The sequence below is a fragment of the Ahaetulla prasina genome, chromosome 2 (assembly GCF_028640845.1).
Source record: "Ahaetulla prasina isolate Xishuangbanna chromosome 2, ASM2864084v1, whole genome shotgun sequence".
Taxonomy (NCBI): domain Eukaryota; kingdom Metazoa; phylum Chordata; class Lepidosauria; order Squamata; family Colubridae; genus Ahaetulla; species Ahaetulla prasina.
The window spans coordinates 50,313,053-50,326,979 of record NC_080540.1 but is presented as its reverse complement, the minus strand read 5'-3'; the positions used below and the strand labels follow the sequence as shown (position 1 = coordinate 50,326,979).

Here is a 13,927-nt window from a genome sequence, read left to right as displayed (position 1 = left end):
TATTGATGCTGCAAAAATGGATATAAAAACTATATTTTTTGAATGGCAATTCTCTATTTTTTAAAAAAACAGATTATGACCCTCTTACCTCCTTTCATTCTGAGTTACTGTTCCTTTCTCCAGTTTGCCAGCAATGGAGCCCAATACTTTGCTTGCATCGTTTGCAAAGTCCAAATCTCGAACTTCGGCAGGAGAAACTGGTACCACGGCAAAAGCTTCTTTGTCCTCTTTTACAGGAGAGGTGCCAATCTTTTTTTATATATAAAAAAAGTAATTTTAGTACTTAAGAACAAAAGAAATGGTGGTAAGGAATGCATTAGAGAAATAGTGGTTAACATTTAACAGGAAACACTATGGTGCACAATTCAATTTCTTTTTTTTGTAAGATATACATGAAACCCATATCTTTAAGTATTTCAATTATTTATTTAGGAGAATTATGCCAGTATGCATTACATTCATAAATCCGGGTTTACGGAAAAAGAGTCCCTCTCTTTCTCATTAGCAGAAATCGTAACACTACAAAAAATACAAAAATAATAGGTTTAAGGCTGTTACAATAAGGGGAAAGTTTACCAAGTCAGTACAAAAAGCGAGCAGTCAGCACAGGGTCTGTATAATCGGTACAGGATCGGTACAAGTATGGCCACTCCCAATTGGACTGTTTCATTGGACTGTTCACCTCCCGATTGGACTGTTACAACAAGTTCTACATGGAACTACTTTGAAAGCTATCCAGAAGCTTCAATTTATCCTGAATGCAGCAACACAGATAATTATGGGTACATACAGTGGTGGGATTGAGGTAATTTAACAACCGGTTCTCTGCCCTAATGATTTCTTCCAACAACCAGTTTGCCAAACTGTTCAGAAAGTTAACAACCGGTTCTCCTGAAGTGGTGCGAACTGACTGAATCCCACCACTGAACTGAGGGTAGGACAAGAAGCAATGGGTGGAAACTAATCAAGGAAAGAAGCAACTTAGAACTAAGGAGAAATTTCCTGACAGTTAGAATAATTAATCCGTGGAACAACTAGCCACCAGAAGTTGTGAATGCTCCAACACTGGAAGTTTTAAAGAAGATGTTGGATAACCATTTGTCTGAACTGGTGTAGGGTTTCCTGCCTAAGCAGTGGGTTGGACTAGAAGATCTCCAAGGTCCCTTCCAACTCTTCTATTCTATTCTATTCTATTCTATTCTATTCTATTCTATTCTATTCTATTCTATTCTATTCTATTCTATTCATCTCATTATGTTCTTGTAATACCTGGTACTGACTCCCAATAGGCTTCCACATGCAATTCAGGGTGTTGATTATTACCTCAAAAGCCTTACGTAGCATATGACTGGGCTATTTGAGGGATCACATTTTCATAAGAACACATGTGAGCCCTACATGCTTCCATGGGGAGAGTATGATCTAGGTTCCTTCTTTTACATCTTAGTCATTGTATGGGACCAAGGAAGTGTGCCTTTTCTGCAGTTGTACCTATTCTCTGGAATGATCTCCCCCCTGCCATGTGTGAGACACCCCCAGCACTTCTTACTTTTAGGAATGTCCTTAAGACCTGACTCTTCTCCCAGGCATTGGGGCCCAAGGAGTGGGAGTCACTTTGTAGTTCTTTAATTATATGATTTGTCAGCAATTTATACTTACTGTATGTACTGTATTGTTCACTGTTACTTTTTTTCTTTTTTGATATAAGGTTTGTTACTATCAATATACTGTCTAGAGTTACACAGTTTTAGTTGGGTAGCCCTAAAAATCTTTAAAATGAATTAGTAATCCAGCGTGCATCATTTATGGGATACAAAAGACATTGGGAGCAAGTACCATGATCCAAAAGCCTTTTGAAAGTGCTTGTTTTTATTTCATTTTGAACTCTGTAACTACTTCTGGAGGTATTGCAGTATTTCATATTGATGCTGCAAAAATGGATATAAAAACTATATTTTTTGAATGGCAATTCTCTATTTTTTAAAAAAACAGATTATGACCCTCTTACCTCCTTTCATTCTGAGTTACTGTTCCTTTCTCCAGTTTGCCAGCAATGGAGCCCAATACTTTGCTTGCATCGTTTGCAAAGTCCAAATCTCGAACTTCGGCAGGAGAAACTGGTACCACGGCAAAAGCTTCTTTGTCCTCTTTTACAGGAGAGGTGCCAATCTTTTTTTATATATAAAAAAAGTAATTTTAGTACTTAAGAACAAAAGAAATGGTGGTAAGGAATGCATTAGAGAAATAGTGGTTAACATTTAACAGGAAACACTATGGTGCACAATTCAATTTCTTTTTTTTGTAAGATATACATGAAACCCATATCTTTAAGTATTTCAATTATTTATTTAGGAGAATTATGCCAGTATGCATTACATTCATAAATCCGGGTTTACGGAAAAAGAGTCCCTCTCTTTCTCATTAGCAGAAATCGTAACACTACAAAAAATACAAAAATAATAGGTTTAAGGCTGTTACAATAAGGGGAAAGTTTACCAAGTCAGTACAAAAAGCGAGCAGTCAGCACAGGGTCTGTATAATCGGTACAGGATCGGTACAAGTATGGCCACTCCCAATTGGACTGTTTCATTGGACTGTTCACCTCCCGATTGGACTGTTACAACAAGTTCTACATGGAACTACTTTGAAAGCTATCCAGAAGCTTCAATTTATCCTGAATGCAGCAACACAGATAATTATGGGTACATACAGTGGTGGGATTGAGGTAATTTAACAACCGGTTCTCTGCCCTAATGATTTCTTCCAACAACCAGTTTGCCAAACTGTTCAGAAAGTTAACAACCGGTTCTCCTGAAGTGGTGCGAACTGACTGAATCCCACCACTGAACTGAGGGTAGGACAAGAAGCAATGGGTGGAAACTAATCAAGGAAAGAAGCAACTTAGAACTAAGGAGAAATTTCCTGACAGTTAGAATAATTAATCCGTGGAACAACTAGCCACCAGAAGTTGTGAATGCTCCAACACTGGAAGTTTTAAAGAAGATGTTGGATAACCATTTGTCTGAACTGGTGTAGGGTTTCCTGCCTAAGCAGTGGGTTGGACTAGAAGATCTCCAAGGTCCCTTCCAACTCTTCTATTCTATTCTATTCTATTCTATTCTATTCTATTCTATTCTATTCTATTCTATTCTATTCTATTCATCTCATTATGTTCTTGTAATACCTGGTACTGACTCCCAATAGGCTTCCACATGCAATTCAGGGTGTTGATTATTACCTCAAAAGCCTTACGTAGCATATGACTGGGCTATTTGAGGGATCACATTTTCATAAGAACACATGTGAGCCCTACATGCTTCCATGGGGAGAGTATGATCTAGGTTCCTTCTTTTACATCTTAGTCATTGTATGGGACCAAGGAAGTGTGCCTTTTCTGCAGTTGTACCTATTCTCTGGAATGATCTCCCCCCTGCCATGTGTGAGACACCCCCAGCACTTCTTACTTTTAGGAATGTCCTTAAGACCTGACTCTTCTCCCAGGCATTGGGGCCCAAGGAGTGGGAGTCACTTTGTAGTTCTTTAATTATATGATTTGTCAGCAATTTATACTTACTGTATGTACTGTATTGTTCACTGTTACTTTTTTTCTTTTTTGATATAAGGTTTGTTACTATCAATATACTGTCTAGAGTTACACAGTTTTAGTTGGGTAGCCCTAAAAATCTTTAAAATGAATTAGTAATCCAGCGTGCATCATTTATGGGATACAAAAGACATTGGGAGCAAGTACCATGATCCAAAAGCCTTTTGAACAATGTTTCTTTTCTTCCTACAAACATATGCACTTAAAGCAAGTTATTCTTTTGTCCCAGTAATGAGTGAGGCTGGATAGAAGTGCTTTATTTAACTAATTTACTCTATTGTGCTTAATTGTAAATTGTAACTATACTGAACATGCAATACATAAACTTTTTCACGTCTTCAATCAGACTTGTATCTAGCAATATCAACATAGGCAAGTTCATGTACTTCTCTGCACAACAGTTTTCGAAGTGATTTGCCACTTCACTCAGGGCTCAGAGAAAGGGCTCAGAGAAAGTGTCTGGCCCAAACTGGCTCAGTGCCTAACGCAAGACTAGAACTCATATTCTCCTGATTTCTAACTTGATGCCTATGCACTATCCCAAGCTTCTCAATTAAACATTATTACAACTTTATAAATGATGTACTAGGTCAAATTTGATGGGTCTTTGGTGATCTCTGAGCTTGGTTGTTTTCTTGCAGATGTTTCATTACCTAAACTGGGTAACATCATCAAAACTAGCACTGATGATGTTATTAAGTTTGGGTGATGAATCATCTGCAAGAAAACAACCAGCTGAGAAAGCATCAAGGACCCTTAATTTCAACCCTGAGCTACAAATAGAATAGAACAGAATAGAATAGAATAGAATAGAATAGAATAGAATAGAATAGAATAGAATAGAATAACAGAGTTGGAAGGGATCTTGGAGGTCTTCTAGTCCAACCCCCTGCTCAGGTAGGAAACCCTACACCATTCTAGACAAATGGTTGTCCAAACTCTTTTTACAAAACTTCCAGTGTTGAAGAATTCACAACTTCTGGAGGCAAATTGTTCCACTGGTTAATTGTTCTGTCAGGAAATTACTTCTTAGTTCTAGGTTGCTTCTCTCCTTGATTAGTTTCCATCCATTGCTTCTTGTCCTGCCTTTAGGTGCTTTGGAGAATAGCTTGACTCCCTGTTCTTTGTGGCAACCCCTGAGATATTGGAACACTGCTATCATGTCTCCCCTAGTTCTTCTTTTCATTAAACTAGACATACCCAACTCCAGCAACTGTTCTTTATATGTTTTAGCCTCCAATCCCCTAATGATCTCTGCTGCTCTTCTCTGCACTCTTTCTAGAGTCTCCACATCTTTTTTACATTGTGGTGACCAAAACTGGATGCAGTATTCCAAGTGTGGCCTTACTAAGGCATTATAAAGTGGTATTAACACTTCACATGATCTTGATTCTATCCTCCTTTATCGGTAGGTCAAACATGTAATAATCTTAGACTTGCTAATTTTGTTCTCTAAACAGTTTCATGAACTGAGTTCCTTGCAGGACTTACTTTAAGCATCACAGGTTTTTCTTCTTCTTTATCAATCGGGATATTTGTGCTGTGAACCCAGGTATTTGTACATAGATGTCTAAGCCTGACGTAAGAGTTCCTGAAAGGACCAGATACATTTACATTAAAGACATTCCAGATGCACAAATCTGTAATAATTTCTCAAGATGTTCGTGAAAAACAAAATAAATAAAATTAACTTTTCAAACAATCAATTTTTATGGCATGGTAGTGAATGAAGCTGAATTGAAACAACCAGGCATTTTGCACTAAAATGCTTCTTTGAAGAGTAAATAAAAATTGTTTTTTTAAGCTAGAATATCTGTCCCAGATAACATTGCCAGCATCTGCCTAAATCTGAAATCGTTGATAAAGTTGTAGATTTAAATTTGCTTCTGGAACACCTTGCTTCTACTTTTTACGCATCACTCTGCTTTTTAAGGGCCCATTCAAATGCCCAGTTCATACCATGGAATTAATGGATTATGGAAAATGTTTCATTTCTACCTGCTCTGAACACAAAATTTCATAAAACGCCGTTTTAAGTACTAAACCGCTGATTCAAGCATGAAATGAAGTACTTTGAGCTTAGAAAGAGCTGTTTCAAACATTAGCTGTTAGAAACTGTTCAGAATATTCCATTTCATGCCAATGAAATGTAGCACTTGAAACAGTTTGAAATAAAACTAGTTTAACATCCCAATTTTTTTCTAAATAATTCAGACCACTTGCCCAGATGTCACTTGTTTATTTATTAAGAATCAGACTAGATTCAGAACTCTTAATGCACTTTTGTGACCAAAATCTACATATATTTCTGGTAGGGAAACAATTCCTCAGGAATACCTGGGAACAGAGGAATTTTGCAATAAATTGCTTTGGCCCAACTGCAATTCCTTTCCTGCTGAAATTACTAAACGATTTCTCGTTGGATGATGTCAAACACAAAGTAGGGTCAGGTCTCTGTTCTTCATCTGTCCCACAGAATTCTGTTATTTAATATTTACAACATAGCATCAAGATGCATCAGGTAAGGCCCTATTAATAGAGAGAGGGCGTAATGAAGGTCTCAAACCTTCCCAAAGTTCATGGAATATGGACCAGTTGGCAGTCCTATTCAGTGGTAGCCTTTGTGCTTTGGAACACTTTTTCCCTGCAGGTACATTTGGCATTGACTTTTCTTGCATATTGCAAGGCCTAAAACTATAGGATCAAGCATTCCTTTGAAGACCAGATGTGGCTAATTTATTATTATCTCGTTGTTATAATGTTTGATGTTTCTTTCTTCTATATACCAGTGATGGCGAACCTTTTCGGCACAGAGTTCCCAAACCGGAACGTGTTTGTATGCACATGCATGTGCGCGCACTGGAGCACCGGAAACCCAAAGACCAGCTGGCCGGCCTGTGCATGCCTGTTTTTTGGGCATTTTTGGGCTGTTTTCAAGCTGTTTTGGGGCCATTTTTCAAGCCATTATCAGGGCCATTTTAGGGCCAAAAACGGCTCAAATATGGCCTGGAAAAAGGCCCAGAAATGGCCTGGAAAAAGGCCTTTTTTGGCCATTTTTCAGGCCATTTTTGGTGCTCTGGCACTCGCGAAGACCAGCTGACTAGCGCGCATATGTGCCAGAAACCAGAAGAGCAGCTGGCAACACCATGTGTGCTCACAGAGAGGGCTCTGCGTGCCACCTCTGGCATGTGCCATAGGTTCGCCATCATAGCTATATATTAAGCTGGAATGATGTGAAAATGATGAACGATGTGAAATGTAAAAATGTGAAATTTGGGCCATAAGAAAGATTGAGCGCCAAAGAATTCAGGCCTTTGAACTTTGGTGCTGGAGAAGACTCCTGCAAGCCCCTTGGACTGCAAGGCAATCAAACCGGTCAATCCTAGAGGAGATCAACCCTGATTGCTCTTTAGAAGGCCAGATCCTGAAGATGAAACTGAAATACTTTGGCCACCTAATGAGAAGGAAGGACTCACTGGTGAAGAGCCTAATGCTGGGAAAGATTGAGGGCAAAAGAAGAAAGGGACGACAGAGAATGAGGTGGCTGGATGGAATCACTGAAGCAGTAGGCGTGAGCTTAAATGGACTCCAGAGGATAGTAGAAGACAGGAAGACCTGGAGGAATTTTGTCCATGGGGTCACGATGGGCCGGACATGACTTTGCAACAACAAGCTGGAATGAACAGAGTGGTTTACAATCTTTTAAAAAATAATCATATAAAGAGAACCTTGAGTTGAAATTTATTCAATTTATTTCTACTAAAATGCTGTTCTCTACAATGATCTGCCTAGGTAAATCACCTCAGTTACAAACACACACATTTCTTCATTATTCTTAGCATCATACCTTGGGACTAAGCTGTCTCCTCCTCGCAGTGTGGTGGGATCAAGCTCAAAGATGGAAGAAATGTCATTTCCTTCAGGCACAGAGACTAAAGAGTATGCCATCTTCTCTGAAGTATTATGGAGTCCCCTTCTGTCTATGTCTTGGTCAGGATCCAGCTGTGTAGAGAATTTCAAATCAGACAAAATTGCAAAGATTTTTCTGATACAATGGTGAAGTGCTAGGCAGAAATTCAGTCTTGGAATTCACTCTTCCAATTCAGGTGTAGACATAGAAAACATATCATGCTACATATCAAGGAATAATGGATGGAAACTGAACAAGGTGAGATTTAACCTGGAAATAAGGAGAAATTTTCTGATAGTGAGAGCAATCAACCAATGGAACAGAGGTTGCCTTCAGAAGTTGTGGAACTTCTGGAAGCTTTCAAGAAGAGACTGGACTGCCACCTGTCAAAAATGCTGTAGGGTCTGCTTGGGTGGGGAGATTGGACTAGATGACCTACAAGGTCCCTTTCAACTCTGTATCATTAGCTCTCAGGATTTACTCAATCTTGTACAAAAGCTACCATCAAGCTCAATTGCTTCTAAATCTTGAATAGGTTCATATATTGTGCTAAAGCAAAATAGATTTTGTTTCTATTTGACTTCATGGGATAAATGCCATCAGTGAATAAAGCATGGCTTGTTTCAGAAGAATAAAATAAATTATGCTATTGTTCACTTACAGACTGTAACTTAGCTTATGGCATGATCTGGTAATATTTTAATGGATGAATGTAGTTTATGATTACCAAGCTTACTCCTAGCTTCCTTTATTTCTTCTCCAACTTTAATGACCCTTAAAATCATTAATCAGCTTTTATAATTTCAAAGCAAAAAGTGCTAAAAAGTTAAACAAACTGAAATCTGACAAAAAGTGTCAAGCTCACATGTCTATAAAACTTACTCTAGCTTGCTTATAACATGTACAACAAACCATAGCAATTTTTATAGTGTTTATAGCACTATAATATACATACATATATATATATATATATATATATATATATATATATATATATATATAATATCCCTCTGTGTGTGTGTGTGTGTGTGTGTGTACATATAACCAAATTTGTGTTTTGCTGATAAAGAAATAAAGAAATAAAGGGAGACTAGTTCTATACCCTTACTTGGATACGAACTTGAGCTGCCTGCATATTAGGCAGTTGTATTAACCTCTGAGCCACAAGTTCTCCTCCCTTTATCAGCTGAGCCAGGGGATATATATAAACAAAAAAGTGTATAACAATTAAGAAATCATCACATGATCTATACTTCAATTAAAAAACATCTAATAGCTTTTAAATAATGATCAAACATTAATAGGTATTAATATTAATTTTATTGGTAAGTATTTATGTGGCATTATTATTATGAATGCAAAGTATAAAATAAAACCACAGGATCACATTTTAATTAGAAAGCAGAGATGTTTGAGAGAGTAAGAAACAAAGGAAAGTATCAAAATTGCATTCTGAAACAATAATGGTTAGAAAGCTGGGTTACAGTCAGCAATAATACAGTACGAAACAGTTTTTTTCACTTCTATGATGATGTCTGAAGAATGTTCTATTGTAGTACATAGAAAATATGACTAAGTACAAGTAGATCCTCCATATGTCATAAGATAATATAAAGTGTGTCCTCCATATGTCATAAGAAGCTATTCCTGAACGTCTTCATTTTTCAGTACGGAATTGTCTGGGTAAAATGTTAGTCTCAACCAACCACATGAATTTTCATGCAATTTAATGCAATTAGTACAAAACATAATGAATGGATTAGATATGTTAAAACTGGAAGCACTTCACCAAAACAAAAGACAGGTGCATATATTAACTGTGCTGGATTTTTCCCAGCATTCCTGTCAAACACAGAGCTTGGTAGAAGATATATGGTTCAAATGAATGATCATCCTTTGCAGCCATGAGTTTAAGTAAGCAAAATTACATGAAATACATGTGTACACTTAGAATTATTTATACATTTGGACACTCCATAGAATAAATAGTACAGAAAGTTGAAAAACATGAAGATGGAAATGGCAAACCACTTTCATATTGTTGTCAAGATAATTGCACGGATGTGTCTAACGAGGATAGCTCAATTTGAAGGATACTTTTACATTTATCTTACTCTAATTTTGCCCTCTGGTGGAGAAAAGCAAGTAATGAAAAACGGCAGTTTAACAGAAGATATTTCTCCAGGATAGATTTTGCGCAATAAATGACCATTTGTGGATTTTATTTATTTTATTATTTATTTATTTATTTTGTGAGTCATTGATTATTCATTTCAAAGGTACTGAGATATTTTTCTACATGTAAAATCTCCCTTACCATATAAACTGACTCCTGGTAACTACCCAGAATAATTTTCTTGGGAAAAGGGCAGTTTGCCATTACAATTTTACAGATGTTTGTTGACTTTAGATTATAATCAACAGCCTAGAGCCATGATGGCGAACCTGTGACATGCCCATGTGCCAGCCTGCATGCAAAACCATCCCTTGAGGTATGCGCGGCCCTGCTGGCCTTCGCACGCGCGGGAGTGCCAATACCTGGAAGAGCGGCGGTCCATCACGCATGCGCGAGCTGGCACCCAAACACCCTGATACCGGCATGGGAGTGTGCCCAACAAACAGCTGGCAATCGTGCATGCGCGCAATGTCAACCCAGAAGGCTGGGTGCCGGCCTGCGCATGTGTGACGGAATGCCACTCTTCCGGGTTCCACCACTCCCGCACGCACGACGGCCAGCTGACCGGCACGCATGTGATCACAGGAAGGTGGAATAGGAGCCAGCGAGGCCGCACATTCTTCATGGGATGGTTCCGTGTGCCGCTTCCAGCACGCGTGCCATAGGTTCACCAACATTGGCCTAGACTTTCCTGGTAATCATCCATCCAAGTATTAATAGTATCATAGTATAATATGATACTATTGATATTGTTTTATTGTTTTAGTGGGTTTTTTTGAAAAGCTATAGTTAGATTTGGCTATGTTCTGTCACTATAACCAAATTAAAATAATATGTGGGCAAATTTGACCATTTTAGCTTTTTCTCTTTGTTCATCTACATTGGTTGCCTGTTCAATCTTTTCTGGAGCAACCAAATAGATGACATGACAATAATCAGCAAGCATTCCATTCACCTTCCTGGAGCTGCCAATCTTATTTCCCATGAACAAAGATGGTGCTCTAATGCAATACTCTTCCTCTCTGGGGCAGTTTTCAAGGGATTGCAAAGTGAAGGAAAACTAATTAAACAAACAAACAAACATACAAAGAACCTCTCCCTTGATTTTCCTACTTTCCACTAACACTTTCTGTACGCCTTGACATTTCCTGATAGCAAAGAATCTGAAATTTGTTGTGTATACACAAAGAGAAACCACAGTTTCTATAAAATTCCAGATGATCCTCCTGAATTAATATTGAAATACCATCTTTCTGCTCAACACCCCAATGTTCCAATTGGACATTATTATCTGAAATATACTAGGTCTTTCATACACCTAGTGTATGAAATAGTACCTAAGTTGAGAAATTTATATAGTATTTGGTTTTCAAGTGCTTATGTCCCATGGATAATCCATCTCCTTAAAAGAGATCAAACTGGTACTAAATCTCAATAGTCTGTGCAGATATTTTCCTTGCATCCCCTGTACTCTCAGCAGCAATAACTAGATTCATATTCATATTCTGATCACTAAACTCTTACAAATTCAAGCACATAACCATCCCCTGCTAGAATATTAAACCAGGGAAATCCAACTTTTGAAGGGCCAATGATTGCTCTTGGAACTTAACTGCCATGTTCAACATCACTTGAAAGAACTGTGTGGTTTCCCCTTGACTTCTCACCAGGTAGATATTATCAACTAGCATAAAGTGGGCAGGCAGAAACTATCTGAGCCATAAGATCCCCCAAAATCAGGTCCTAAAAGCTGTATAAAAATAAGCCAATTTGGAATAGTGGTGACAGTGAGTTCTAGTCCCACTTTAGGCATGAAAGTTGGCTGGGTGATTTTGGGACAGTCACACTCTCTCAGCTGAACTCAATTATTATGAGGTAAATAGAAGGAGGAAGTAGTATTGTATATGTTTTCCACCTTGGATTATTTATAATAATGATGATGATGATGATGGGAGATAAATAAATAATGTAGCACCTTGAATTGAAGCTGGAACCCTATTGCTAGTCAATGCAGTTCCAGCTGAATCACAATTATTCTACTTGCAGAGTGGACAGCAAGCAAGCAATTCTTGTCCAAATATAGAAAGAATTGTGGTATTATTGTTTCTTGCTGAGTAAGGAAAACTTTATTACCTTATCACACACACACAAAAAAAATGTTGCCCTGCCTATCTCTCCATCAACTAAAAGCCCTATTATTCAGGAAGATATAATTTAGGAAAACATTGTTCAAGTCAAAACCCAGAAGTTGATATAATTTAGGGTGGCCAAAATAAAAATAAATTTGCTTATTTAGATGTCTAAAATAAGAGAGGGATACAATCAAGATAAAATGAGGTACTAATACCACTCTATAAAGTCTTAGTAAGATCACATCTAGAATATTGCATCCAGTTTTGGTCACCACACTATAAAAAGATGTTGAGACTCTAGAAAAAGTGCGGAGAAGAGCAACCAGGCTGATTAGGGGATTGGAGATTAAAGCATATGAAGAACAGTTACAGCAACTGGACATGGCTAGTCTAGTGAAGAGAAGGATCAGCGGAGACATGATAGCAGTGTTCCAATATTTGAGGGGCTGCCATAGAGAGGAGGGGGTCAAGCTATTTTCCAAGGCAGCTGAAAGCCAGACAAGAAATATTGGATGGAAACTGATCAGGGAGAGATTCAACCTAGAAATAAGGAGACATTTTCTGACAGTGAGAATAATCAACCAATGGAACAGCTTGTCTTTGGAAGTTGTGGAAACTTTCAAGAAGAGATTGGACTGTCACTTGTCAGGGATGGCGTAGGGTCTCCTACTCGGGTGGGAGGTTGGACTAGATGACCTACAAGGTCCCTTCCAATTCTGTTAATCTGTATGCAATTATCATTCCCCAGTTTTCAATATCCATTAATCATAAAACTTAATATTGTAACACCATGGTGAATCTTTCCTCTACAACATTTGCAGCCTTGATTTGTCCTCCTGCTTCATAGTAAATATCATACCAGGAGAAACATTCAAATTGCTGGGCAACCAGTAGGGACTTGCCCCTGGTTACATCTGTGGCAGTCTCCTTATAGGCTCCCATTAGAAACTGAAAAGCCACACAAAGGCCATAATTAGATCAAAAGTCAGGGACAGGAGATGGAGCACATAGATTCTATCAAGAGCCTCCCTTCCTGTTATCCTAGTAATTTGAACATTGGTCAACACTTTTTAATTAAGGGTTTTCTTCCCTTATTTACTGAAGACTGACATTCCTGGTTATCTTCGATACAGTCAGGATTTATCTGATGGAACAGATCACAAGCAGGTCAAAAGAGAAAAAAAGCCAACTGGACTTCTCCCATCCCAAAATCTAAATACTGTAATGAAATATATTTCTTGTATAAATATTACACACATAGAAGGCTCCTTGCTATGTAATTCACTCATAAAAATCAAAACAGACACTCAAAAAGTTTGGGGAAAAAATCTGAGACATGCAAGATCATTTCAAAAACAGTTATCAGCAAAATTATATCGGATACATAAATATCTTAATTCATTCATATAGTGGAAAGATGTGACAATTAAAAAGATGTTTCTATTAATAGAATGTTTATCCAAGCAGTAGTAACAAAAAGTCATTGGCATAGATTTCAGCACATTTTCACAATTTCTTGCAAATAAATGCCAGTGGTATTGACCTGTGATCTTTCCAAATAAGACATCATCTTTCATTTGCAACTCTTGATGGTTACCTGGTAAATGTATCTGTAACTTGGAACGTAAGAAATCAGGTTGTTAGGGAAAAAGTTTCATAAGACGATTTCTTGTGATACATACCTCAGCTGCTAAGTAATGTCCAGTAGCTAGATGTTTAAACCGAAAAAGGCTATTCCAATAGCCTGCACCACCACGGCAAGGATCATGTTGTACTACCTATAAAGTAATAATAATTCTTGAGAATTGCCTTTCTGAATAGTATTTGTCATTTATCCTTAAGCAGATAGGATTGTCAACAAAACACCCAAAAATAGTACTTTAGAAAAAGAAAAGGGAATAACAAACCAAGATCTTATTTAAATTAGCTATAAAACATTAGCTGGAAAACCAAGGGGATAATAGGACTCATCCAAAAATGACTGGTTACTTCAACTTATTTGTAATATTATATTTCTCTATGGAAAATATATGTGAAAAATGAGAAAGTATACTTTCTAAATCAAGAATATTCAATAGTTGTGCACCGTTGTTTTCAGTGAGGAG

The 13,927-nt window shown here is 37.6% G+C and overlaps 1 protein-coding gene across 1 annotated transcript in view; it reads right to left on the bottom strand.

Annotated features, from left to right (window-relative positions):
* ITPR1 (inositol 1,4,5-trisphosphate receptor type 1) overlaps positions 1 to 13,927 on the bottom strand; it is a 309,457-nt gene that overhangs the window by 169,292 nt on the left and 126,238 nt on the right. The window contains exons 10-13 of the mRNA XM_058168445.1: positions 13,505 to 13,600; positions 7,452 to 7,606; positions 5,096 to 5,195; positions 2,009 to 2,169 (exon numbers count right to left, since the gene is read on the bottom strand). Of these exons, the coding sequence (XP_058024428.1) occupies positions 2,009 to 2,169; positions 5,096 to 5,195; positions 7,452 to 7,606; positions 13,505 to 13,600 (512 nt within the window). The remainder of the gene's footprint in view (positions 1 to 2,008; positions 2,170 to 5,095; positions 5,196 to 7,451; positions 7,607 to 13,504; positions 13,601 to 13,927) is intronic.